We start from the raw sequence: 27,714 nt of genomic DNA, 5'->3' as shown, positions 1-27,714 counted from the left end.
ACCAAGTGGGCAAACCCAGCTGTGGGATTGGAAAGAGTGACACCTACCACCTCTCAGTTGAAGCTGAGGTTGGCTCTGGTAAGTTTTTAGCATGCGTGTAGGCTCTTTTATTGTTTTTAATATATTTTCTCTGAAATGCTTTTACCTTAAGACTCAACGTGCTTGCTAAGAACAAGCTGTGTGGTAACTTTTAACTGCTGCAATACACTGGTCAGAGCCCTCAGAGAGAAAGCAAGGCACTGTTGGCCTTCGGTCGGACTGGCTTGCTGGGGCTATCACAGTGCTAGGCAGCCTTAAAACCTGTCAGGAAGGAGAAAGACGTGGGTCTCCATACAAGAGAGGTGATGGCTGAGGAGCCAGAAACCATAAGTGGATGCCCTTCAGGGACCACAGAGGAGAAATACAAGTGCAATTACCCTGAAACTGAGACATACAATTTCTAGTACAACGGGGCAGTGCCTATAGCCACTATGCAATACAAATACATAATAATCAAATGTCATAAAAGAATGGACCTTTATAATCCTCCTCCAAAGATAAAAATGTTTTTCCTGCACTTTAAGTCTTTTCTATCATCTCCAATGCATTTGACCAAAGAAAGAGGATAAAGGAAGTAAAATAAGATCATTATTTCGTGAGAAAGCACTTCTTGCCTTACTTTTGGGGTCTGATCTCTTATTGAATGTCCCTTTGGAACATAGGTAGTTCTTTTTCTTTTCGGCAACAGACAAAAAGTGAACCTGTGCAAGATACAGGTGGTATTTGTGCTGACATGATCAGTTTATTTAGCACAATACACTCCCATCAACTTTATCTGTCCTTCTGATTAAAAATTAGTTCTTCCTCTTGCCACCATCTCCCCTTTGAGAAGTGGATAATTCCTGAACGCTGCCTTTTTTTCCTAGCTGGAAGCACTTTGCAGACTATGGGAAAATAAAAGGTACAAAGGAATGAACATATGCTCGTAGTGGGTGCTGTTGATGGGATGCTATTAATTCATTGCTTGAGTACTAAATGAGCTGTAAAGGCCCAGATCAGCAGAAATACCATTCAAGCGCAGTCCCAGTGGCACACTGCAAAAATAACAGCAACGTGAGAAACACATTGAGATCCATAGTCTGGCTTTGGAAGCGAACGTGCAGACCTGTATTGGCTTTAGTGGGAGCCATATGTGCACATTTAGAGCCAGTGCATAACCCTGTAAGTTTCTCTGAAGAAACTATAAAAGCAATTCTTAGCTTGGCCCACTGCAGTTTGTGGGGGATTCATAAGGGGCTGGTGTTAATGGCCTGAAATAAGGTTGAGGGCAGCAGCTGGACTTTTCTAAGCTAGTCATTATCCTTTAGAAAGTGCCTTGGGCTACAACGATGATGGTTTCTCCAGTTAACGGCTGTGGCATGTACCAGCTATGTTTATAAGAAGTGCACCATGTGTGTAGCTGAACATGTCATACCTGGCCTATCCTGATACTCGCTTGTTTCCTATTTTAATAAATATCACTGTCGTACAACACTGAGGGAGGGCCTGGAGTGGGTCCAGGAGTGAAGGGATGCTCCTATCCTTTTTATTGCCATGTTTATACTTCATACATAGGGCTTGCCGAGGGGCTGAGGGAGTAGCTGTGCTCTAGGAACGGACAGCTTTCTCAACTGAAATGTATTTCAATTGTTACCTTTTAATGACTGCTGACGATTGGTCATTCATTATGATGATGCTTGATTCACAGTTTGGTGTCTCAGACCAGCAGGGGTTAGGAGCACTGGGTGGAGAATGTACCTTTTGGCCCAGACAACATTATCGGGACAAAGCTTCTAAGCAGCCAGAAAGGGATGACCCAGAGATTAGGGCACTAGCCTGGGATGTGGGAGACCTATGTTCACTTCCTTGCTCTGCCACTGGTTTCCCGTGTGACCTTGGGCAGGTCACTTAACCTCTCTGTGCCTCAGTTCCCCATCTGTAAAACAGGGATAATAGCAGTTCCCTGCCTCACAGGGGTGTTGTGAGGATAAACACATTAAAGATTGTGAGGTGCTCAGATACTACAGTGATGGGGCCCATATAAATATGTAAAGAAAGACCGATAGCTAGGCTAAGAACCCTGAATGAGAACCCCCAACAGAAGCCCCATCCATACTGCCTCTAGTAGAAAATTCCTCTTCCTAGTCACTATGGTCCCCACTGCTGTGTGGCACTGAAAAGAACAGAATGTAGTGATCACACAGAAATTGGGCAAAGGAAGAGTGTCATGGGCTGCACTTTATGCCCTCTGAACCACTCCCATCTGAAAATCCTGTCATGCATTCTGCTCCTGCAACCATATTGTACAGTACACACACAATTATCTGGTTTCAGAGTAGCAGCCGTGTTAGTCTGTATCCGCAAAAAGAACAGGAGTACTTGTGGCACCTTAGAGACTAACAAATTTATTAGAGCATAAGCTTTCGTGGACTGCAGCCCACTTCTTCGGATGCATAGAATGAAACCTATATTGAGGTGATATATATACACATACAGAGAGCATGAAAAGGTGGGAGTTGTCTTACCAACTCTGAGAGGCCAATTAAGTAAGAGAAAAAACTTTTGAAGTGATAATCAAGATAGCCCAGTACAGACAGTTTGATAAGAAGTGTGAGAATACTTACATGGGGAGATAGATTCAAAGTATTCTCACGCTTCTTATCAAATACATTGAATCTATCATTGAAATACATTGCAGTTCCATGGGAATTCCATCATTGCTTATCATTAGTCAATCTCCAACTATTATGAAAGCTGCTGAATTGTGTTATGATGAACCGGATGTATGGCTGTACACTAATATTGATGGCACAACATCCACAGGAATATCAGAGCCAGTAGAATAATGTTTGTGGAATTACTTATTTGTCCAATTTCATGGTATTTTTCAAACAAATTACAGTGGACCCTCGCTAGAACATGTGTCTATATAGCGCGAATTTGCTTATAGCCCGGAACCGCGCATGGATCCCACATTTAATTACCTTAATTGGAATCCATGGTAACGCGGGACCGCGTATGGATCCAAAACCCCGCGTTCTATTCGGTTAACATTCTTCCCTCTTGTTCACCCAGTTCTATAAACTAGGATAAATTTCAAATTTTGTGAAATTCTTCAAATAAAATCAGCACAATTAATTTCATCTCAAGTCAGTGAGCCAAATTCTGCTTTCAGTTGCATAAATGTAAATCTGGAATATCTCCATTGATTTCAATGGAACTAGTTTGGATTTATGCTAGTGTAAATCACTGCAGAATCTGGCCCAATGAAATAAATTGTAATCAGTGCCTGAATCAGGGTTTTCAAGCTATGTGCAGGAAATGTAACATGTTATATTGTATTATATATACATTAGTTTATTCTGCTGCTGAAAGCAATGCATTCATTATATATCGAAATATATTTATACTGTAGTCGGAGAAATAGCAAGAGCTATTGTTAAGGTTCCATAAGCATTTCCATTCTAACGCTCTGTATTTAGTGGTTCAATAACTGTAGGAAAGCTTGATCCTTGGGGGGCTTGGATTCAAAAGGCAGGTGAATTTTTTTCAAAAGTTTGAGTGAAAACTGTACAGCCAGTTTTGAAACTAAGAAAAATAAATTAAAAAAACACGGACTTTTTATCTTGTAAAAAAAAAATCTTCTTCAAACATTTTTTGAATATGTCTAGTGCTGAAATGTCTCGGGGAAGAAAGCTGAGATTTGACAGCAAGCTAGTCCTTAGAAAGTAAAAACACCTTTGTGTGTTCTAGTGAAAACTGGTTTTGACTTGCCTTTGATTTTGGGGGGGGGAGTTCTTGCACTCACAGTGCAAATATCTGCGTTTTTTAGTCCTTTTTATAAAAAATATGGGTGAAATGCTGGCCCCATTGAAATGAATGGCAAAACTCCTATTGACTTCAAGAGGGAGGTATTTCACCTGCAAAATAAAAGTTGGTTGCACTGGCCATGCGCAGGCGACGCAGTAAGGCACAGACGGAACGAGGAAGGGCTCCAGAGGAACTCTACCTCATCTAGGCCCTTATCCTACTCTAGAGCTGGTTGACTTTTTTCACTGAAATGTTTTTGATGGAAATAGGCAAAAAAATTAACGTGGGGGGGGTCATTATTTTGGGAGAGGGAGGCTGACAAAAAAATAGAAACCAAAATTGGGTGGGGGGTTGAGGTTCAGGTTTTTGTCAAGAAACAGAAAAACGTCCATAGGTTATTTTAAAAAAGAAGGGTTTTTTTTTACATTTCTTGCAAAAAATGATCGGTATTTTTTGGACCAACTCTATCCTGGACTATTGCAGTCAATGAGACGTTGTCATTGTCATTCATTCCAATGGGGGCAGAATCCAGCTCTACATTCACATCAGCTCATGCCCCCGAAGTGCAAAGAACATAGTGTTTTCAGTTAACTTTAATTCTTTAGCCATCACGCACTAAAAGTTTTCTGCAACTTTGAAAACTTGATGTTCCTTGGTGCTGATTCAGCGGGGTACTTAAGGATGTGCCTAACTTTAAGCAATGAATATTCCCATTGAATTCAATGGGCATGAGATTAATCCCTCAAGCAATTAGAAATTTATATTTTGCGAGTTGTGCCTGAAACTAATTGCAAGCCCAAGACTGAACCCATAAAATTAGAAGCTCAAGAGGAGCCTCTTTTCAAAATCAGGATCTACATGATCTATATTTAGATGGTATTAAAAATATTTGTATTACTTTCGGAATGTGCATTTGCTCTGGGATTAAATGTTGATAGTATTCCAATCAATCATTCTCGGTAACTACATTTTAATATTCATGAATCAGATACAGTCCAGTAATTTCAGGGAATGGTTGTATCAAGATATCAGCTAAGAAAAAACTATTTTATTTCTTTTAAGGAAAGGTAATATAGAAGAAGTATTTTCATCAGTTTTCTGACATAAGCTCCAATGGACTGTAGCGAATACACCCAAATGACCGCGTTGAGGACTGATTGCCTGCACATGCCATTTTAGATTATTATTCACCTGGAGCTATTTTAAAATTGTGACATCTGGGGAAAATACTAAAAATAGTGACAACTAGTGTGTGTGCCAGGCCATAAATCAGTCTACTGAATGCTTGAGGGGGTGTGGTCTGTGCACACACAAGTCTTGTTAATGTTTGCTGGAGTTACACCCAAACACTGGAAGGAGAAACAGACTCTTATGCACTGCAGGATTTTTACTTAAGCCTGAAATAGGGTTGCCAGGTGTTCGGTTTTCGACCAGACTGCCCAGTCTAAAAGGGACCCTGGCGGCCAGTGCTGACTGGGCCGGTAAAAGTCCGGTCGGCAGCGCAGCAGGGCTAAGGCAGGCTCCCTGCCTACCTTGGCTCCGCGCAGCTCACAGAAGCAGTGGCATGTCTGCCCTCTGGCTCCTATGCATAGGGGCAGTCAGGGGGTTATGCACGCTGCCCCTACCCCAAGCGCCAGCTCTGCAGCTCCCATTGGGTGGGAACCACGGCCACTGGGAGCTTTGGGGGCAGTGCCCGCAGACAGGGCAGCGCACAAAGCCCCCTGGACCATACCTCCTCCTAGGAGCCAGAGTAGGGACATGCCGCTGCTTCCGGGAGCTGCTTGAGGTAAGTGCCGCCCAAAGCCTACACCTCTGAGGCCCTCCCGCGCCCCAACCCCCTTCTCCAGCCCTGTTCCCCCTCCTGCCCTCTGAATCCCTCAGCCCTAGACCGGAGCCCCCTCCTGCACCCGAAACCCCTCATCCCCAGCCCCATCTCAGAGCCCGCACCTGCAGCCAGAGCCCTCACACCTCCCGTGCCCAACCCCCTTCCCCAGCCCTGATCCCCCTCACGGACCCTGAACCCCTCAGTCCCAGCCCAGAGCATTCTCCTGCACTCCAAAGCTCTCATCCCCAGCTCTACCCCAGTGCCCACACCCCCAGCCGGAGCCTTCACCCCCTCCGCACCCCTGCCCCAGCCCTGATCCCCCTCCCACCCTCCAAACCCCTTGGTCCCAGCCCGGAGCCCCCTCCTGCACCCCAAATCCCTCATTCTTGGCCCCACATCAGAGCCCGCATCCCCAGCCAGAGCGCTCACACCCCCACACCCCTGCCCCAACCCAGAGCCCCCTCCTGCACTCTGAACCCCTCAGCCCCAGCTCCTCCTACACCCCAAATCCCTCATTCCCAGCCCCACCCCAGAGGCCACACACCCCCAACCGGAGCCCTCACCCCCCCTGCACACACCTCCCCCCCCAAACCCTTGCCACAGCCCAGTGAAAATGAGCGAGTGAATGAGGGTGGGGAGAGTAAGTAACTGGCGGGGGGACGGAGTGAGCAGGGGCATGGTCTTGGAGAAGAGGCGGGGCAGGGGCAGGACCTCGGAGGAGGGGCGAGGCACGGGTGTTTGGTTTTGTCCGAGTAATAAGCTGGCAACCCTGGACTGAAATGAGGTCTATTATATGGGTACCTAGTCAGAAGAACCAAAGCAAGAATAGTGAACAGTATTACATTGCTTAGTATAACATACATTAAGGGAACACGAAGGAATAGTTTGTGCATGAGCACTGAGCTTTCATTAATTAATTAAGCAGTCATTTGTCTTGTGTTAGAGAATGGATGCATGCAGCGTTCTTTGCAAGGTGATTTTGCTGATTAATTCTCCACTGGTTGAATTAACAGGCACAAAACAAACCACAAATCCAAGCCCCCCAAATTTTGGTGCAGTTCCAACCCATATTCAGACTCTGCAGTTGGCTCCTACGGTCCTGGAGCTTTAACATTTAAACCAGTCTGGTCCTGCCCTGTAGGGGAAGTTCCACTGAATGGCACTGTGTTCCTGGAATCAATTAATTCTTCATAGGACCTCATGGACTTTATCTCTACAATGGGCGCAAACCAAACAGACCCAAACACTAGAGAAATTTAGACCTAGATCCAAACATGTTGGGTGGCCACATGTCTGTAATGTATCAGAGGGGTAGCCCTGTCGTCTGGATCTGTGAAAAGCAACAGAGAGTCCTGAGGCACCTTTAAGACTAACAGAAGTATTGGAGCATAAGCTTTCGTGGGTGAATACCCATTTCGTCAGACGCATGTCTGTAGTGGTTTCAGACCAAAACCCCAGAGGCGAACCCTGCAGCAGTCTGGATCTCTAGTTATAACAAAACACTTTTATCTCTGATTCTGTGTACTGCGTGATCTTCTGATATACAAGCAACTTGTCCGGTGAAATATTAAAGGGACTGAAAAATCACGATATTGCAAATGTGTTTGCTAAGCAAACAACAAACCTACATTAACTTGTAATTCAGTGCAATGGACCACATCCTGCTCCCAATGAAGTCAGTGGGAGTTTGGGAGTAGGATTGCACCCTATGTATGGAAAAATGTCATCATAAGGCTAAATATAGCCTGCACTGATCAAAGCCATGCAGCACCAAAACTAGAGTTACTGGGAAAATGGACAGCCCCTTTGCAGCATGGGGGTTCCGTTCAGAGAGGGAAATGCCGATTGGCTCATCCATTGGATTAATCCTTCCTCCACCACTGACTATCATAAAGCACTGCTTGACCTAACTTTCGTTATAGTATCCAAGAAATCGGAATGTTTGCTCTCGGCACACTGAAATTGGTGATACCAGAGGGAAAACACCCTGTATATGAGTAACTAAACACCACAAACAAAATCAATCCGGTGTCCAATTGAGCAGGAGGAAAATATACAAAGAACTGTTCCTTGAAGAGAACTGTTCTGTATTCCTGAAGACTCGACCAATTCAAATAAAAAACAGGAGAAAAGGATGGAAATGGCAGTCATAATAATCATGCTGCAATCCTTTATAGTAAGTTCAGAAGCAATGCTGCAACATTTTGAACTGACGACAGCTCTGAGTGAGCACTTTCCAGCAGCCTGCTTTCTGGAATCAATCTGGTGCTCCAACATTCCCCACCCTGGCCAAGCTCGAAAGATCTAGGGTAGAACCACGGTGAGGCTTTACAAACCAACACATGGGAATGGCTAGACAAAGAAAAGGGAGATACATCAATTACTTATTTCTCTGTAAGGCAAATCCTGTAGTCTTTACATAGCCAAAATTCCCACTGAAGTCAAAGGGTCTGCAGGAGTCGGCCCTCATAAATCATCACTTTCACCATCAGCAAGCAACGGAAAAACATACTTGCTGGTTTGCGTTTCCTTTGCGTTTCCTTCACTCATGGACACAGAGCCAATGCTCTCAACCTGCGTTTTTCTTTGCTTGCCCTTCTATAGGCTTTTGCACCCCCTTTAACATACACTTTTGAATAACATGTAGGTCCCATTTATTTAATTGGAAATTGGATCGTGTATGTCTGAAAGAGCTTTAAATGCTGATAGTCTGGGTCTGAGGGTCACTCACCTTCCACATCCATTGTGACCGGTTTCGAGTAGGCTGTACCCAGGCTGTTCTTTGCTACACAGCGATAATGTCCTGCATCTTCTCTTTGAACATTATGGATCCTTAGACTCCCTGATTCCAGAACAGCAATCCGAGCGTTTTCCTGCCAGAGATGGGAAGGTGGGAGTTGGGAGATGGAAAAATGAATATACTTTAACTTGTTGCGTCAAACAATTAGAAACTTTTATTTACAAACGTGGAACCTCCTACAGGATTTGGTAAGTGAATTCCAAAATACCTTTTAACGGTGCTACAAGTAAATGTTCACCTTTGAACAAGACTTATTTGTACAGTCCTATGAATTAAGGAATTTAGAGCTGGAGCCTCCAGTCCAATACGTTCCATTCGTACTGTTCAAGCCATTCACGCACCGAATTTTTTACAAATAAGTGAATAATAACTTCAAAAGCCTTGTGAATGAATATCTGCAAAGCAGATCAGTATATTTTATTCACAATTAGATTCACAAACTCTTTTTGGGCTACATTAGTTCAGATCTACTATTAATTAAAAAATGAGAGAGAAATTCAGAAAAAAAAATTCTATACCGGTAGAATTACCCCTAAACAAAAATCTTGTTTTGACATTTTCTACGTGACCTCATGTCTCTTTAAATACTTCTCTGATAGAATTTACAAATACTTGGACTGATTATGTCACCATATTTTTAGCATGCAAGTGATATTTTAATTTCATTCTCTACTCACCTTTAGAACAGTTTCTCCCTTGATCCAAGAGACAGAAGGTTTGGGATTCCCCATTGTAGTGCAAGGAAGAACAGCCTTTAATCCTTCTATTATTTTTACATTTACAGGAAGACGAGTTATTTTAGGTTCTAAAACAAAAAAGGCCAAAATTAAATCTGAACAGCAGACAAGATACACTCAATACTATTCTTTATAATCAAAAATCCCCTGTCTGCATCTCTGTACAAATAGTCTGTATTGCTGTCACCAAGGCCCAGGCCTCAAAGGTATTTAGGTGCTTAAAGATCTGGGCCAACCAAGAGAGTTCTTGATAGGCCATGTAATTCCATTGAAAGAAATAATTATAAACTATATCTACACCCTAAAACGTTAAATTCAGGTAAATGACACCAAATCATTTTCAATAAGAGTGAAATTTGACACTGATCTGAATTAGTCGGATCTTGGGCAGAGATCCAGATAACAATCTCTCCCATGCTCAAGAATATTTGTCTTCAGGGTTTTTGTTTTGCCCATTGTAAAAAGAGCATTTACTGTGAAAGTTTAGATCTAGATTCAGACTTCCTCAGTGAGTCCAAATGCAGTTTTAGATCAGGTCCATCTGTAATCCAAGAAGAAGGGTGTGTGACAGGAGTATTAACATTGGGATATTCTGAGCAGGCCCGCTGATTGTGGGGGAGGGCAAAGGGGGCAATTGTCCGCCCTCACTCTGTGCTGATCCCGGAAGCAGCCGAAACAGCCCTACAGCCCCTGGAGTGGGCAGGGGTTCTCCGTTGCGCTGCTCCCACCCCGAGCGCCGACTCCGCTGCTCACATTGGCCAGGACCTGCGGCTAATGGGAGCTGCGGGGGTGGTGCCTGCGGACAGCAGCGTGTGGAGACCCCAGCGGCCCCCTGCCTAGGAGCCGCTGTCAGAGGGGTGTACCGGTCACTTTCGGGAGTCGCCTGAGGTAAGCATCCTCACCCCCTCCCACACCCAAACTCCCTCCCAGATCCTACACCCTGCACCCCCTCCCATTCCCAAAGTCCCTCCCAGAGTCTGACCTCTCACCCCCCCACACACCAAAACTCCCTCCCAGAGCCCGCACCCCCTCCTGCACCCAAACCCCCTCCCTAGTTTGCATCATATTTTTTTCAAAAATAAAAGCTAGTGACTTTGACTGAAACGCCTTTGGGCAATATTCGATACATATTTCAAGGTCTCCAAACCTTGTTTGGTCGGTTTGGCTATATTCTGCTTAGAAAAGTCACCAAATTCATCTAACTTGGGGACTGGAATAGTTCCTGGTGGTGGACATGACTAACTGTAGCAAGACTCTATGATCTCACAGAAAACACTGCCTCATGCATACAGACTCTTCCTTCCAATCTCTTTTCTCCTCTAAGCTGCCGGTTTCCCACCCCAACTCTCAAATAGACTCTTCCTCTCTACTTCCCCTTTACACTAGCTGAAGATTTGGTCCATGACTTTTTTTTATCTGATATTGTCCCTTCAGACTAGAACATTGCAGGCACGGTCTTTCCATGAGTACAATATATTTCAGGTATTTACTGTAATAAGCTGCTTCAGGTTTTTTTGTCAATGGGATGTGGCAAAATGTGAATTCACATGCCAGTATGAAGGGAAATGATAAACAAGGCCCAGTCTATTGATTAACACAAAAGTTGCTGAAATGGGGGCAGCTGCTTGGATTTCTTTGAAGTCAGTTTTTAAAAAAATCTAACCTGCCGCCGTGGGGGCTGGGGAATGGTGGGTTACGCCATTCAGCGTGGAATGGGGCACTCCTGTCCCCATCTGTAGTGGGTGGAAGGACTGTCATCACATTGCTGTTGTGTTTGGGGAGATGCACCAAAGTGGTAGGGGCATCATTCCCTCCAGTGGGGATGGATCTTAAGACTACTAGTCCTCTGCAAGTTCCTAGATGAGCTCCACAGTGAAAATGTCAGCCGGGGGGAACAGCCTTTTTGATCTGTGAAACAGTAGAACAGTCTTCCATGGTTGTCAGTCAGGAAAGATAAACCTACCCTACCTCACGGTTCTGAGAGTCACAGGGAACATAGCATGGAAATTTCCTTTGGTGCATGAAGCTTGAGCAGCGAATTGTTTTTCTCTCACACTTTCTGTGCAGGTACTCTAAGGATTTCTTTTATTTTCTGTCAAGAAATAGCTGGGGAATAGCATTAGGGATTGGATGGTCAGAACAGAGAACATGGTCAACTCATATGCATAAGCAAAGACCCAAACGTGGTCACTTGTATGCAAGAAACACTGACTACATTTGCCAGATGTAGAAACCCCATGCAAAACCAGAGGTGTGTGTACAGATATGGAAAAACAGAAAGGGGGTCATGTGTAAATTGTCTGCATTGTGCAAAGAAAAGTTTTGTTTGTTTTTCAAATAGCAGCAGAATGGAGTCTTAAGTGTCTGCTAGATTAATTCAAAAGGAGAGATCAGCTTTTATCATCCACTCAGTTTAATTGCTTTGAAAGGGCTCCTCCCACTTACTCATTTTCACCTGTAAAGCCCCACAGCTTCTTGCAGGCACTCCAACTCCATTGTCAGCTGAGCAGCAGTATACTCCATCATCGCTGTCCTCTACGCTGCGAATAGTCAGAAGCTGCCCATTTTCTTGTATGCTGTATCGTGTATCAAACAGCCTGCAGGGTACAGTGACATGCTGGTAAGAGCACAAGGTGTACAGTATAAATCTGAACTCATTCTAAGTCGTCATCAAACCCACTTCAAGTTTAGCTTTGTCTCGTGGTTCCTAAAATGGTGAAACTTCTAAATGTAATGATACCAATTTAGTGGCAGTTCTGAACACTCTTCTGTCTAATCTGTGGTATTTATATAACATCAATCACTGTGAACTATAGGTGTTGAGTATCTAGGACTATTATCCTGAAAAGGGATATACAAGCACAGAACCTTGCATCCACCTGAATCTCCAACAGTCTTCACCAAACGGAGACATATTTTGAGTGCAGTTGAGGTGCATTTGACTTCGATGAGGATTTGTCTGTATAAGACCTACACCTGGTTGAAAATTTTTCATCACACCTTTTTTGGACAAACAATGTCTTTTCAGATAAATGGAAATTTTTGTGAAAAGATGTTTGTTTTTTATCAAAAATGTTCAGGTTTTGAGCAAGAAAAAGCCAAGCAACCAAACTGTTTCTAGCATCCAAAACAGTTTTTATTTTGTTTTGAACCAGAAAAAAAAAATTATGATAATTTTTCATGAGAAATTTTTTTTACCATCCATCTCTAATAAGGACTACAATACCTGAATGTGGTGATAACTTAAATGACAGCAGGATCTGGCCCACCGACCTAAGAGAAGGAAAGAAAATTCCTAAGGCCACCACAAAGCTGTGAAGATTTCCATGTTTTGGAAGGACAAAGTGGCCTGCTAGATTAAGTATTGCGTAGCAATGAAAAATTCCTAGGGAAGAGGAAGGGGCTGTTTTGTAGTTTTCCTTGCAAAACTGCAAAATATAACAAACTTTGCAGTCATTTTAATGGTGCAAGATTTCTCTGGCTTGCATCCAATATCCCATATCCATCAGTTTGAGTTGTACATCTTTTTGTGACCTTTTACAACTGCGTTAATGAAAATAGCCTTTTGCCTTCTGACAAATGTTACTGAAAGAAGGAGTTCTTCTGCCAAGCAGGTCCAAACCCCCAAAGCCTTATTTGCCCTGTTTTCTTTTAGCGGTAAAACATTTTGCATCATGTCTAAATTCACCATTTATGATTCTATAGGCTCAGCTTTCCAAAGTGAAGTTAGATACCTCTAAACTAGGGGGGGGGCAAACTACGGCCCGTGGGCTGGATCCAGCCCCTCAGGGCTTTGGATCTGGCCTGCAGGATTCCCTGCACCCCAACCCCTGCCCTGAGCCCCCTCGTACACTCCGCACCCCTCCTGCACCCCAACCCGCTGCCCTGAGCCCCCTGCCGCACCCCACAACCCTCCTCTGCCCCAATCCCTTGCCCTGAGCGTTCCTGCACACCGCACCCCCACCTCCTGCCCCGGCCCTGCATACAATTTCCCCACCCAGATGTAGCCCTTGGCCCAAAAAGTTTGCCCACCCCTGCTCTAAACCCACCTTTATGCATAAGGAGGCATATCTGCTCTCCATTGCACCTGTGTAAATCCAGACTAACTCTGTTGAAGTGAATGAAGCCCAGGAGTGAACTTTGGACCCCACTGAAGGCAGTGGGCACTTTACTATAGATTTCAAAGGGATCAAGATTTGATCCTCAGTTTGTAGCTGTGTAAGAGCCTGATCTTACTGATGTCACTGTAAACGTTGCCATTTATTTCAATAGGTTCAGGATAAGAATCTAAATGGGAGCAAAATATAAACCAAGATTACCAGTAGCACGCAGGAGACACAACTGGGATGGTTGTCACTGCATATATAATAGAATATAATTATAATTAATTAATTAGGGCCGTCGAGCAACTAAAAGAATTAAACACTATTAGTCGTGCGATTTAAAAAATTAATTGTGATTAATCGCACGGTTAAACAATAATAGAATACCATTTATTTAGATATTTTTGGATTTTTCTACATTTTCAAATATATTGATTTCAATTACAACACAGAATACAAAGTGTACAGTGCTCACTTTATATTTATTTTTATTACAAATATTTGCACTGTAAAAAACAAAATAAATAGAATATTTCAATTCACCTAATACAAGCACTGTAGTGCAATCTCTTTATCATGAAAGTTGAACTTACAAATGTAGAATTATGTACAAAAAATAACTGCATTCAAAATAAAACAATGTAAAACTTTAGAACCTACAAGTCCACTCTGTCCTACTTCAGCCAATCGCTCAGACAAACAAGTTTGGTTACAATTTGCAGGAGATAATGCTGCCCACGTCTTGTTTACAATGTCACTTGAAAGTGAGAACAGGCGTTCGCATGGCACTGTTGTAGCCGGCGTCAGAAGATATTTACGTGCCAGATGTGCTAAAGATTCATATGTCACTTTATGCTTCAACCACCATTCCAAAATATATGCGTCCGTGCTGCTGATGGGTTCTGCTCGATAATGAGCCAAAGAGAGCGGACCGATGCATGTTCATTTTCATCATCTGAGTCAGATGCCACCAGCAGAAGGTTGATTTTCTTTTTTGGTGGTTCATGTTCTGCAGTTTCCGCATCAGAGTGTTGCTCTTTTAAGACATCCGAAAGACACCTTGTCCCTCTCAGATTTTGAAAGGCACTTCAGATTCTTAAACCTTGAGTTGAGTGCTGTAGCTATCTTTAGAAATCTCACATTGGTACCTTCTTTGTGTTTTATCAAATCTGCAGTGAAAGTGTTCTTAAAACGAACATGTGTTGGGTCATCATCTGAGACTGCTATAACATGAAATATATGCAGAATTTGCTTAAAACTGAACAGGAGACATACAATTCTCCCCCAAGGAGTTCAGTCACAAATGTAATTAACGCATCAACATAGAAGCATGTCCTCTGGAATGGTGGCTGAAGCATGAAGGGGCAAATGAATATTTAGTACATCTGGCACGTAAATACCTTGCAACGCCGGCTACAAAAGTGCCATGCGAACGCCTGTTCTCTCTTTCAGGTGACATTGTAAATAAGCAGTCAGCAGTATCTCCCATAAATGTAAACAAATTTGTTTGTCTTAGCAATTGACTGAACAAGAAGTAGAACTGAGTGGACTTGTAGGCTCTAAAGTTTTACATTGCTTTGTTTTCGAGTGCAATTATGTAACAAAAAAAATCTACATTTGTAAGTTACACTTCCAGGATAAAGAGATGGCACTACAGTATTTGTATGAAGTGAATTGAAAAATAGTCATTCTTTTGTTTATCATTTTTACAGTGCAAATATTTTTAATAAAAATATTAATATAAAGTGAGCACTGTACACTTTGTAGTCCATGTTGTAATAGAAATAAATATATTTGAAAATGTAGAAAAAAATCCAAAAATATTTAATAAATGTCAATTGGTGTTCTATTGTTTAACAGTGCGATTAATCGCGATTAATTTTTAATCAGTTAATTTTTTTGAGTTAATCACATGAGTTAACTGCAATTAATCGACAGCCCTAAATATAATATAACATATAATATCATATGAATAAATAATATATGAATAATTTATTTTTGATCATTTTTCCTTTTACTGCATCTCTTATGGCTGTCACAGAACAATGGTACATCACAGATTTTTTTACTTATTTTTATTAATCACTCACACAGTGCCATTAGTTCAGTGCCATTAGTACATGTGCTGTGTTGAGCAAGTAATCAAAATCTTATCACGTGGGCTTAAAATCAGTGGGCACAAGCCGCCCCCGTAGGGGATGGTACAGTACAAAGCAGAAAAAGAACAGAGTCTGATGCAGTCAATACAGATGCATTGTAGAATAGGTGTGTGATTTAGTGTATATGTTTTGGAGACTGTGTCAGCCATAGTGGAAGATGTTGTTAGACTAAAGCAGTATTTTTCAAGGATAGCAATTTCATCAAACTAAGCTTTGCAGTATGATCTGTATGCTGGCCAGACACATGTCGTGAGTAGCTACACTTCAGTGGGTTTACTCAGAATTAGACATGTTACCAGAACTGCCCTGGCAGCGTTATAAAACTATCTTGGCTGTCTGAGTACTAGGAAAGCTTCCACACTGCTGCTTAGGTTGGACAATGAAGCAGGAGGAGAGCAAATGGAAAGTTTTTATGCTCAGCTGTTCTGTCTAACCACAATTTAAATAAACCCATCTAGCACACACTAACATGTCATAACTGCCAATACATGGTCTCAAGATGTCGATTAGTTGCCTTTCCTAGTTCTCCCTAGAAAATGTAGGAGTTTACAAAGTAGGGTGAAACCCTAAATGGTGCTCAGGAAGGATGGTTTTATGGCTAAAGCCATAAATAAGAGTCTAGAGATCTGGTTCTGTATGCCTGTTACTGACTTCCTATGTGACTTTAGCTTCTGATAATTAAGGCAATGTCTTTCAAAAACTTAACTTTACCAGCTCAGTGCTTCACCTTCCTTATGTATAGAAAGGAAATAATGCCACTTCCTTACCTCACGGGGTTCTTGTGTGACTTAATTCAGTGCAGTTTGTAAAGCACATCCTGATGCTTGGAGTGAAAGTGCTCTAGAAGCCCGGGGCATAGCTCTCCGCAGCTTTGCACCTTGTATCAGCATTCACACATGAGCAAGGGGAGCGGGAAAATACTACAAAATCAGAATGGGAGCATTCTGCACTCACACAGGTTTAAACAACCACACGGGGTGCAAAGCAGTGGATTCCTGTTATTCAGGATCCAACCTATGACCTAGTCTGTGGAGTTTTCTGTTGGAAATGATACCCCAAGTAATGTTGAAGTTGATACTGCAGGTCCTAAAGCAAACATTTGTGGCTTTATACTGTGCTTTACAAATGTATTAGCTACCTTGAGTTAATCGGCCAGCAGCTAACTAAAGGTAGAAAACTCTACTATGTATGTCATACATTCGGTGACCCTAGAAAACAAGGAATACATAAGGAGCTGCATGCAATCTAATCTCATCAGTCCTTATTCTGGCATTGTTCCCGTTGAATTCAATTGTTTACATATTGTTTTCTTTTGAAGTTATCTGACTCTCTAGTGTCCTTGAACCCTGGCAAGGGAAGAAGATTTCAAAAATAAAATAATTAATATTTATTGCCTGTACCAATTAGACTCTGTGACATTTGATTTTTTTAAAATCCAGTGATTTGGTTCTTTTCCATTTAGCAAATATTTCTCCCTCCATGTGTTTGGAATCTAGTTGAAATAGTTTCAGTTTATATAATGCCCTGTCTTCATGCCAAAACTTTGTATCCACAAACACCAACCATGAATGTCAGGACTACTCTGGGGAAAGCTATTTTGTTTCTGCTGCAGAAACACCATGAGAAGAACAAAGCAACCGATGGGCTTGGTCCCACAAAAATAGGCTTTTAGAGGTTTTTTCGGCAGTGGTGTAAAACAGGCATGCTCTGTCTAATGGGGAGCTAATATTTAATATCAAAGTGATACACCTTTTGGGAAGGTGATTTGGGTTATTGGAGAAGGAGATCGTGTACCACTTAGTGGGTTTGAAATGGGTGTGCTTTTCTGCATACTCTCAGAGAAGGCATGTGGACCTGTAAGGATTGAGGGTGATGTGACCCCAGTCCTGATGTATAAATGGCATCCCCCAGGCTGTTTCTCCCTTCAATGCTAGTTTTATTGATGGAGAAGGAACTAGAAGACAGATGGTTTGATCTGGAGATTCCCTCCATGAGGGTTTAGGCCCTTGTTCTGCAAGCTGCTTGGCACAGAGTTTGGGGGCTTTAGTACAGTTCTTGCAGGACTGAGATTTGGGCTAAAGAGGACAGTTCTCCTACAGTCACTGAAGCATGAATTCTAAAATCTTTTGTGTGGATATACATACGAAGTTTTAAACAAATCGATGGGGCTTTTATTTAATATTCTAAAATGGTTGCAGTAGTAGTCAAAGCTGCCTGCAGTAATGACCTGTCTGGAGTCTCGTGAGAGTTTCTCAAAAGTCATCCTCAAGGCAGACCCTGAGTAATGTACAAATCACACAATTAAAACAGGTCTCACTTGTTATACACAGATTCTTTTTAAACAAAATGAATTTTCCCATCGCTGAAAGAGAAGCAAGGGAGGATCAAGAATGTGAAACAGAGAATGTAAAGGAATTTGCCTGATCCAGGTTAAAAGTGGATGAACTGTTTTTTACCTTTGCAAGAGATTGTCTGCAAAATGTAACCGTAGCAACAACAGTAATATCCCTTACCCTCCTGAAATGAACAGTTTCCAAAGCACAGCACAGCAGTACTTCTTTAGATGATGCTTTGGCAGGTAGTGAATAATGTGTGACAGTGTACAATACAAAGAAACCTTGTTTTAATCTATTGCTGTGTTCACAAGGCAGGAATAATAATACTTTGCTATTACGGGACATTTTCCATGCAAGGTTCACAAAGTACTTTGCAAAACGCAAATGAATAAAGTCTTGCAACACTCACTTTCATCAGAGAAATGTCATCCCTGTTCTGTAAATGGGTTTGAGTCTAGATTAATCTGCATCCCGTTGAGCTGTCATAGTATTTCATACTTACCTGATGGGAATGTTGTTACGTGTCCAGGTAATCTCTGGCTCGGGGTAGGAGTCCACTACGCACATGAATTTAGCAACCTCTTCTACTAATGCGTCCACGGTTTCCAGAGGAGTGTTGATAAGGGGAGCTACAGAAAGAAGGGGAGAAAACATGCGATTTCAATCCTGGGTTTCTTTTGAGCAATGACTGCTAATTCATCAAACTGCCTGTTGACTTCACAGGCACAAACCAATGGGACGCTGCTGTGAAGGGCCAATGTAAGTGGGGTCACCTCCCGACCCCTTCCCTGGAATTCAGTAATTCTCCGACACGGAACTAGGCCACTCATAACCGGCCAGTGGGGTTGGCAATTCTCTGCACCCCCAGCACTCGCAAGTCTGCATCCTCTTCCAATACACACTGGGCCTCCTGCACTAGCACAGTTGAACTGAGGTTCCCATAGGCATTTATTTCCTGGTTTCTTTGTCGTGTTTTTTTTCTTAAACTCTCTAAGGGATAGACAGTGAAGTTACCCCAAATCTGGTGTGATTCAAAGAGTCACAGTTCAGTCCCTGCTTCCCCCTCCATGCCCGCTCAGCAGCAGTGGTTGGCATGTTGGGGGGCAGGGTCAAATCCTAGGCTTTGCCCACTACCTGCCTACACAAGGGGACCTAGTGGCTCCAGCAGCAACTGCTCATCTTTGCATGGACCAGCAAAGCTGGATCTATCCGTGGGAATAAGAGGGCTCCTTGACACCCCTGTGTGAGTGTGATGCGCCACTGATGCCAAAAAAATGTGAACTTCAGGAATCCTTGTCATTAATGCAGACTGTTTCAGTTCTACTGTATTTCTTTATTTTTTTAAAAATGTGTAATCCTATTACTGGCATAGGAATAATTTATAAATGCCTGTAGCAGGGTGGTTACCCTGCTCCTGCCCGGAGAGGTTAAAAACAGCCTGGGAGAGGGCTGTGGCAAGCAGTTCCCAGGCTGACTGGGGAGGCAGCCTCAGCTGGGGCCACGCCCCAATCAGGGCCCAGCTGGCCCTTATAAGAGAACAGTGGGCCAGGAGCAGTCAGTCTCTCTCTGCCTGCAGAGAGGGAAGGGCCTGGCTGCTTAGGAGCTCACAGGGTACCTAGAGTGGAGCAGGGCTGGGGGAAGGCCAGAGGAGCTGGGGAGCTCTGGCCTGGAAACCCCCCAGGCTGCAGGCCTTGTTAAAGGCCCAGGAGGGAACTGGGGTTGTAGAGGGCAGCCCAGGGGTAGGCCAAGGCAGCAGGTCCAAACCCCTCCTTGCCAATGATGAATGGCCTTTACAGACTGCAGTCTGCCCCAGTGAACAGGGGCTAGATGGTGACTGGCAGTAGCCACTGAGGCGAGGTGGGGATAAGGGGTTGGGGGTTCCCCTGAGTGGGGGTTGTTGTAGTGGGCAGAACCCCTGGGTAAAGGGCACCGGGGTCCGGGAGGGACACAGGGGCCAGCAGCAAGTGGGACACCGGCTTGCAGAGGGTGCTCTGGAGCTGGAAAAAAAGCTACTTCCCAGGAAACCAGCAGGAGGTGCCGAAGGGGTAAGTCTCGCCCCGTTACAATGCCCGTGAGGTACGGCAATACCACAGCCTGACTGACACACAACCTCTTGTTTCTTTTTCCTTAATAAGCTAGTGCCCAGTGTGATGCAGATAATAGATAACTATACCTTACATTTATTATCGGGCACCCATCATCAACTGAAATGCTGCTTTATCTTTGGAAAGGTATTTTCCAAGCCCCTTGGTAAAAGCTGAAGCATAGTCGGTAGAGATCAAAAGGCACTTCTCATAATTATTTTCCCTCCCCATGGTGATCCCAGCAACCAAAGATACACAACCGGTAACTCTTAATGTATGACTGGTAGAGACACACATCCAGTACTTGGTACACTGGATTTCATTGACAGCTGTGCATATATTTGAACTAGCCGTCTGCTTCTCTGTGAAATACTGCTGTGAACATGAAGGAGCAAAAAAAGAAATCCCAGTGACCTTTAAACAGTACAGAGAAAATGATCTTGCCCGTACATAAATTACTAAATAGACATACTGTGTTTACTGCAGAGATGTCTGGTACATTTTGATGTGTCTTGGTGGAAAAAAATCTTGTCTGCTTCCTCTCTAGCCAATACAATCAATCTTAAATATTCCTGAGCACTAAAATGCACCAAAAACATATGGCAATGTGAGGCACTCCAGTATAAATGAGACAGACTATTTAGATGGTATAGTACAGAATTTGTGCCTGATTCTTTTCTCACTTACCTGGGTGTAATTTAGGCCTCCATTGGCATTATGGAGTCCAACTGGAGTAAAATTGAGGAGAATCAGGCCCTTCATGCTAACTATACCTTTCAAGTTCTCGTTATTGTACAGTATTTTTGAAAATTGCTACCAAAACATGTTTCTGCTAATAAAATTTCTTTTCAATATGACTGCAAACTGCTCATAGTGATCAGTAATTACAGCTATGTGGGAAAAAAATCATAATTCTGCAGCTAAAAGAAACAAGATAGTTGCATCAGGTTATCACTGCTTTAAAGGATGCAGGGTGTTTGTTTATTACTGTGTAAGAAGTCTCTTCCTCATTGTTCGCAAGTGTTACAGCTGGGGTAAAATCCTGGCCCCACTGAGGTCAATGGGAGTTTTATCACTGACTTCAGTGAAGTCAGGATTTCACTCCCGGTCCTATTGAAAAAAAGTCAAGAAAATAATTGTATTGAAATGTTAGAAACCACACACCCAGAGGCACTTTTTGAAGTCATTTACTGTTGCTAGTATGTCTTCTGCCCTAAATCTGTTCATTTTAAAGAGGACTTAGTTATTTTGTGAATCATATTTTTATGGCTGGGTTCTATTATGGGATGGATTGGTTGCAACGGCTTTCTTGTATGTGATATTTTAAATATCAACATGCCTAGAACTGTGGAAAGGTGCATTTTGATCTCAAGCTACTTTAATTAATGAATTAGCTAAAATGCATTCTGTATACTGCATACTGATTGTATTCATGAGATAAATGTAGCTATGTTGAGGGAGAATGCAGTAACAGCTGATATACTGGATGTATTACTGATAGTACTTTGCTCATCAGGCAAAACAAGATCCCCTAAGAGTTAGGTAGTAAACAGATAGAGGAGACACAATTAAGGAGTTTTATTTTACCTTTTTACTGGTAGATAAGTTACCATTGGCATTAGCACTATTCTGCTTTATGGGCCTAATTCAGCTCCCATTCAAATTAATGGCATAACTCTCAGGGCAAGATTAACCACTATATGTATAGGGAATGGCCTCCAAACAACTAATATTTTACCTGTCAGAAAAACAGTTAAAAGAAAACTTGTTAACAGTGCTCTCTGTTGCTTTCTAAGCCTTTATAACAATAATGTTAATAACTGGGGATATCCTGAACTTACCTTCCTATCTTTTTATTTTCCTGTATTAAAATTTAATATTGGGATAATAGAGAAGATTGAGAAAGTATTATTTTACTAGGATGAGAGAAAAGAAGGACACGAGTCCAAGCAGTACTTGGTGTGTTTGTGTGACACAGTAATTTGTGAGCTGTGCCACCATTTTGTTTCTGTCCAGGGAGAGATCCCCAAAATGGCAGTGACCGATGCTTATTTAGAGATTGACATAAAAAAACTCCTGGTGTCGATGAGAACCAGTGCTTTCCCAGCCAGAAAATCACATCAAATCAAATGGTGTCCATATTGCCAAGGTTTAAATTAATTGAGAAAAATGCACATGCCTAGGTTTGAGAAACCGGCCAAGACTTTTGCGTGCTGCAGCACACAGGTCAGTCAGGACTATGCCTCTGACATTTTTAGATATCATTATAACTTTAAATAGCATCATAAGACCTATAACTTCTCCATCCTTAAGGCCATTCAGGTGCCATTTTCCTGGGCATCAACTGTAAGTTTAGAAAGTAGTAAAAGGATTCAGGGTCAATATTAAAAGTTTCTAGTGTTCATTACTTACAATGAGAAGATAGTGGACCCTGTTCTAAGTTCAGTCCATCAGTGAGTACTGGGTTTTTTTTTTTTATTATTTTGAAATTAACCTTTTTTTAAGTGAACAAATGAAACAGAAAAATAAAATGTATCCCCATTCCGGCATTGTAGACTCTTGGAAATAGTGAAACTTCTGTAACTATGAACTGCTCATGTGTGCATTTCTGACCATTGCTGGTCCAGCTTTACTGCAAAACCTATCAAAGATATTATTTTGTGGTCTTTTCAGCACACTTGGTTGCATTCACATGTTCAGACTCGCTCATGAAACACGCCAATTGACATGAACATGACGTTTAGCTTTCTTAAAAAGAAAATCCAGTGCAAATGTTTCATGAAAGGGCAGATGTCTCTTCATTGCATGATGGTATCAGAAAAATCATTTCTATCTCGTTTTGTTTTCTTGTCTCCACAGTCTTGCTACTATCTACCATGCTCTTCCCAAGCCTTATCCAGTGTTGCTGCCTTAATACAAAACCTTGGGGCCAATTTCCATGTCAACAAATTTGGAAAGCAAACAAAACAGTCTGATCACTGGCTATAAGTATTCATCTTGACTTGGGCAGAGCTATTGGCATAATAGGTGACTAGCAGCTTCCTCTTGGGTTAAATTTCTTTTTCCAGAGACAGTGTAGTTTATGGTATATTTTGATCCGGTCCAAATAATCAATATGAAAAAATAAAAAAGTTACATTCGCCTAGCTGACAGTTGGGTTCCCTTATGGTTAATCTTCAGTTCCCATTTCAATAAAGTTGCATTTGCATCTCTCAGAATTTTCTGAACCGATTTTTAGAATCTCATATGGCTACTTATTGTGGTAGGTGTGTGTGTGTACACACACACACACACACACACACACACACATATATATATATACACACACGTATATGCATTATATATACAAATATGATTTATAAATCTACATACATAGACGCACCAGAATATCATAAATCTTTTGATCCTAACACATAGTATACCCATCAGCAGCTAAGTCTTAGTAGCTTCCTTTGACATGACAAACACCCATCCTATGCAAACTGGACCCAAAGAACATCCTTGCCCTTTACAGTGACACTAAGTGCTATCTGTAAATAAACACCCTTCAGCTTTAGGTAGAAATGCAGGATTATTTCATCATTATCCTCTAAAGACAATAAAGAAATGACCAGACTAGTGAAACTGAAAGCAGTGCATTTATACAGTTTTCAGTAATGACACCAGGGTCCCGACTTACAAGCCTTGCCTGTCCTTATAAAAACTCCTTAACCAATCATAAAAGCTAAGAGAAGATGAAGGCTGTTTAAACAAACCTTTTGGAAGTTTTTCAGCTAAACTGAAGGCCGCCAGGGTGAAGATATGTACGAGTGGAATGTTCATTAAGTCTTTCATGGTTAATCCAGAATCATACAACGCTCCTTTAGGGAAAGTGCACTGAGTTCCCTGCCAGTTTCATTTTAAACCATGGTTTGTTACAAAGTGCCTCAGTTAATGACCGTCTCTGCTGCGGCGTGTATGGGATCTAACTATAATCAGGAATTCTCAGACGTGGCTGCAGTGATGGACAGGACCAGCTGGTGTGCATCCACTTAGGTCAGTACGAAAATGTGGGGCTCATGAAACAAGAGAAAGCAAATCCCTTTAGAATTCCTTTTGAGCAAAGAGAGTGGAATACAATGGCTGAATGCCTTTCCAAAACAATAACCTGACCCAGTACAGCACAAATTGCCAGGCCTTTACCCCAGCCCAAGGTAAATACACTAGTAATACGTATGTTTGTCATTGACACTGGATTTTCTTTCAATTTGGTCCTCTTTTTCTCCTTCTCTCTCTTTTGTCATAAACCCTGGTGAGTAGCTGAAATATACCATCTGTTCTACTTCAGAGAGCACTTTTCTTTTGCTTAGTATGTACATCTGCTAGAGCATGAGATGTTTGAACCTGTGAACTGAAAGCTGGTCTTGTTTATCAAGGAGACTGTCAGTTCTCCAGATTGGTTGCAGCAAACTGAGAAAGCAATGTCCTATCCTGCAAATAGACTCTTGAACCCATACAAGCTTTGGGAAAGTGAAAGATTAATAGCTATCAGGGGAAGTTGCTCAATTTGCGCTCTGGAGGACCAAGTGTATTTCATTATTATCTCAGCAACAGCATGGTCAATTCAGGCAACAGTTGATGTATTCATTTGATGAAATATACATGTTAAATCTAGGCATGATTATCTCAGTGGTTTCTTATTATTAGCCAAATCAATATTGAAAAACAAAGCACATTTTCAAGAGAACCTCAATACAACACCTACATATGCACCCAATTTGTATTTATTGTATATTTCTGTGTGTGTGCAGATGCCCAGCATTTGCATGAGTCCCAACCATGCCAGCAGTGCAGATTGGCATGTTAGTCTCCAAATTTTCAAAAGTGGTCACTAATTTTAGGTGCCTCCTTTTTTTTTTAATTTACTTCATTGTATCTTCACTTCCTGAAGATGGGCCCTGAAAAATTGAGGACCCCAAGATTAGTGAAAACTTTTGAAAGTATAGGCCTAAAGAACTATTTGAATTACAACTACCGAATATCTGGGCTTTTCCCACATCCCCCACCTTGTGTGCCTGCTGTAGACAAGGAGTCACTTGTAGTGAATGTGCTAAAGCACTGGTCAAGGAAGGAAGGAAGAAAAGTCCTACCTATCCACGGAGAACTAGCAAGGGCAGTAGCAGTCCTGAAACACGCCTGAAACATCTTATAGACTGAAGAGCTCAAAGGGGCTAGAGGGAGGAGTAGGGGTAAGAAGGGGGATACAGGAGGTTTGGATTCAGAGCACAGATACTGGAAAAACCAGAGCAAAAGCAGGGGATTGCCTTTTTGTTGTGATTGTACTGCCCCTAGCCCAATGGGGTCCTGGTCCATGACTGGGGCTCCTTTGGTGCTCCTATGTCAATAATAATAATAATAATAATAATATAGAATAAAGAATGGGAAAATCTGAAGGGAGGGAAACAGGTTCTAGACAAATTGCTCTAAGAATTATAGATGTCAATGCGTCTGACGAAGTGGGTATTCACCAACGAAAGCTTATGCTCCAATACCTCTGTTAGTCTATAAGGTGCCATACGACTCTTTGTCACTTTTTACAGATCCAGACTAACACAGCTACCCCTCTGAGATTTCAATAGTGAATGTGGTCCTTTGTATACAGGTTTTTAGCCATCGTATTAAATATTTTTAAACTAAGTATGGTTTGAAAACCTATAGAAAGGTCACTGTTTTCTTGTTAGTTCTATAGCATTTTACCATAAAGGTAGACATTAGGGGGTAAGGGTGAAACCCAAGGCATAGGAGAAAGCAGAGATAAAGGGAAGGAAGAGAGAAACAAGGGGAAATTTTTGGGGAGGATGCAGGATCTCAGGAAAGGACAAGAAAGGTCTTTATGAGGAGTCAGGGTTGCAATGTATACAAATAGAGTAGTATCCCTTTAAATAGTTTGTGAGACATCTAGTGGTGCTCACTGTGCTCTCTAGTTTTGGAGCTAGCAGAAGCCAGTCAGAGCAGAAGTGTGTAAGTGTGTGTGTAAATAAAAAAAAAATGGTTATTTAGGAGTCACTGTGCCTCAAGTAGGGTTGGCATCTCCAAGATTGTCCTGGAGTCTCCAGGAATTAAAGATTAATCTGTAAGTAAAGAATATGTCATGTGCTGAAACTTCCAGGAATACATCCATCCAAAACTGGCAACCCTATGAGTCTGTGTAGTTTCTTCATATTGTTTTTGTTGCAAAAAAGCAAAAGACACAACTGGGAGGCTCAGGAACTTGGCGAGGAGAAGAAAGCTGTTGTGGGGAGACAAAGACACAGAAGAATTAGATTCAGAAGGGGAAGATGCCCCCGGAAGATAAATGAGTATAGGAAGAAGAGAGGAATCTTCCTTTTCCAGGCCACCATGTATTCCTTAGGAGAGGCAATAATTATGTTTTCTTATTTAAAAAAAAAGGGGGGGGGGTGTTGTTCTGCATGTGAGTTTTGTGGTCCGTAGTCAGTAAAACAGGGCAACAGCACCACACATTTACTGCTGCCACCTTTACTCCAGGAGCTTTCAGTCACCAAGGATTCTACTGTAGACTGTCACAGTAGCACCACAATGTTTGGTTAGTTTTCCCTCACAGATCACTAAGAAGCTGGGGAGCAGCCAAGGGATATGCAATAATATTGGGTCTAAGTTAATGTTGTGTGGAGATCTTTGGAATTTCCAGGCTTTTGCATACTTGGTTTCTCAACTTCAGTTATGCATTGACAGTAGTTCTTGCAATAAACATATGGAATTCAGTGGAATTTTCCCAGACAGGGAAGTGGAGTTAAAGTGGCCAGAACGTCGTACGTGTGTTTGCGAGAGACAGAAAGAGATACAAGATGGTGTGTGGTATTACAACAATGTTGTTGGCATTTGTTTGGCGTTGCAACATTACTTAGGAGTAAAATTCTTCAGATGAAGCACTTTTTTAAGTGGGGGTTAAAGTTGAAAGTACATATCTGTGAACTGAATATTAAAGTTATTTAAACTAAAACAAACCTTGGGGAACTAAGAAATTCAGAGTTAAGGCAGAATTTACAAAAAAAGAAACACAAATGCCCGGGGAGTCCGCATCGCTATATACATCACTGACATCCTACTCCAGCTCTATTTTGAGGACTTTAGTGTTGCACCTTTATGTTAACCCAGGACTGAATTTCATCCTCAGGACCTGCTCAATCAGTTGAGTTTGGTTTTGTAGCCAAGATTTTTATAGGGGCTTGAAGTCCACTGGCATAGGCTGCAGAAATGTGTTATTTGGTGAAGCCTTTATATTTTTAGAGTGACCATATTACTCCTAACCTCTCATGTGACCCTTCTTTTTTTTAATTGAGGCTTTTAACTTTTCCTTAAAATGAAAGAAGATAATATTTGTTAAATTTGAATGGAAAGTAGTGCACAGGTGAACCAAAGACTATTGGTTTTACAGATTTTTCCAGACACATAGATCAGATTACTATTATTGTTTTACAATGGTACCTAGAGGTCCCAGCCAAGATTGGGATCCCATTGTACTAGATATTGTACACAAACATAGTAGACAGTCCCTGTTCTGAGGAACTTACAGTTCCAATAAAGACTTACTGGAAGTCAGTTGGAGTACTTGCAGTGCACTAAGTTAAGCATATGCAGAATCTTTTGCAGAATCGTTGCCTATAAAAACAAGATTGGGAAAGGGTTGGCGAGGATACTTCATCACTACTGGAGCATGCTGAAATAGACATTGGCTATAATAATTTGACCCTTTTTTTTTTCTATTCATGAATCATTTAAAAAATGATCTTGATTTCTGTAAAGAAATTCGCTAGACAAATATCGACTTTGTCAGGAGCCTAG

General features: G+C 42.0%; 1 protein-coding gene across 1 annotated transcript in view; it reads right to left on the bottom strand.

The window, feature by feature from the left end:
• MUSK (muscle associated receptor tyrosine kinase) overlaps positions 1 to 23,742 on the bottom strand; it is a 78,902-nt gene extending 55,160 nt beyond the window's left edge. Inside the window, exons 1-5 of the mRNA XM_054033147.1 lie at positions 23,628 to 23,742; positions 18,291 to 18,417; positions 11,636 to 11,787; positions 9,131 to 9,258; positions 8,385 to 8,526 (exon numbers count right to left, since the gene is read on the bottom strand). Coding sequence (XP_053889122.1) covers positions 8,385 to 8,526; positions 9,131 to 9,258; positions 11,636 to 11,787; positions 18,291 to 18,417; positions 23,628 to 23,706 — 628 coding nt within the window. The 5' untranslated portion in view covers positions 23,707 to 23,742. The remainder of the gene's footprint in view (positions 1 to 8,384; positions 8,527 to 9,130; positions 9,259 to 11,635; positions 11,788 to 18,290; positions 18,418 to 23,627) is intronic.
• Positions 23,743 to 27,714: the final 3,972 nt, after the last annotated feature.

The sequence above is a fragment of the Malaclemys terrapin genome, chromosome 6 (genome assembly GCF_027887155.1).
Source record: "Malaclemys terrapin pileata isolate rMalTer1 chromosome 6, rMalTer1.hap1, whole genome shotgun sequence".
Taxonomy (NCBI): Eukaryota; Metazoa; Chordata; order Testudines; family Emydidae; genus Malaclemys; species Malaclemys terrapin.
This window is presented reverse-complemented; position numbering and strand designations above follow the sequence as displayed.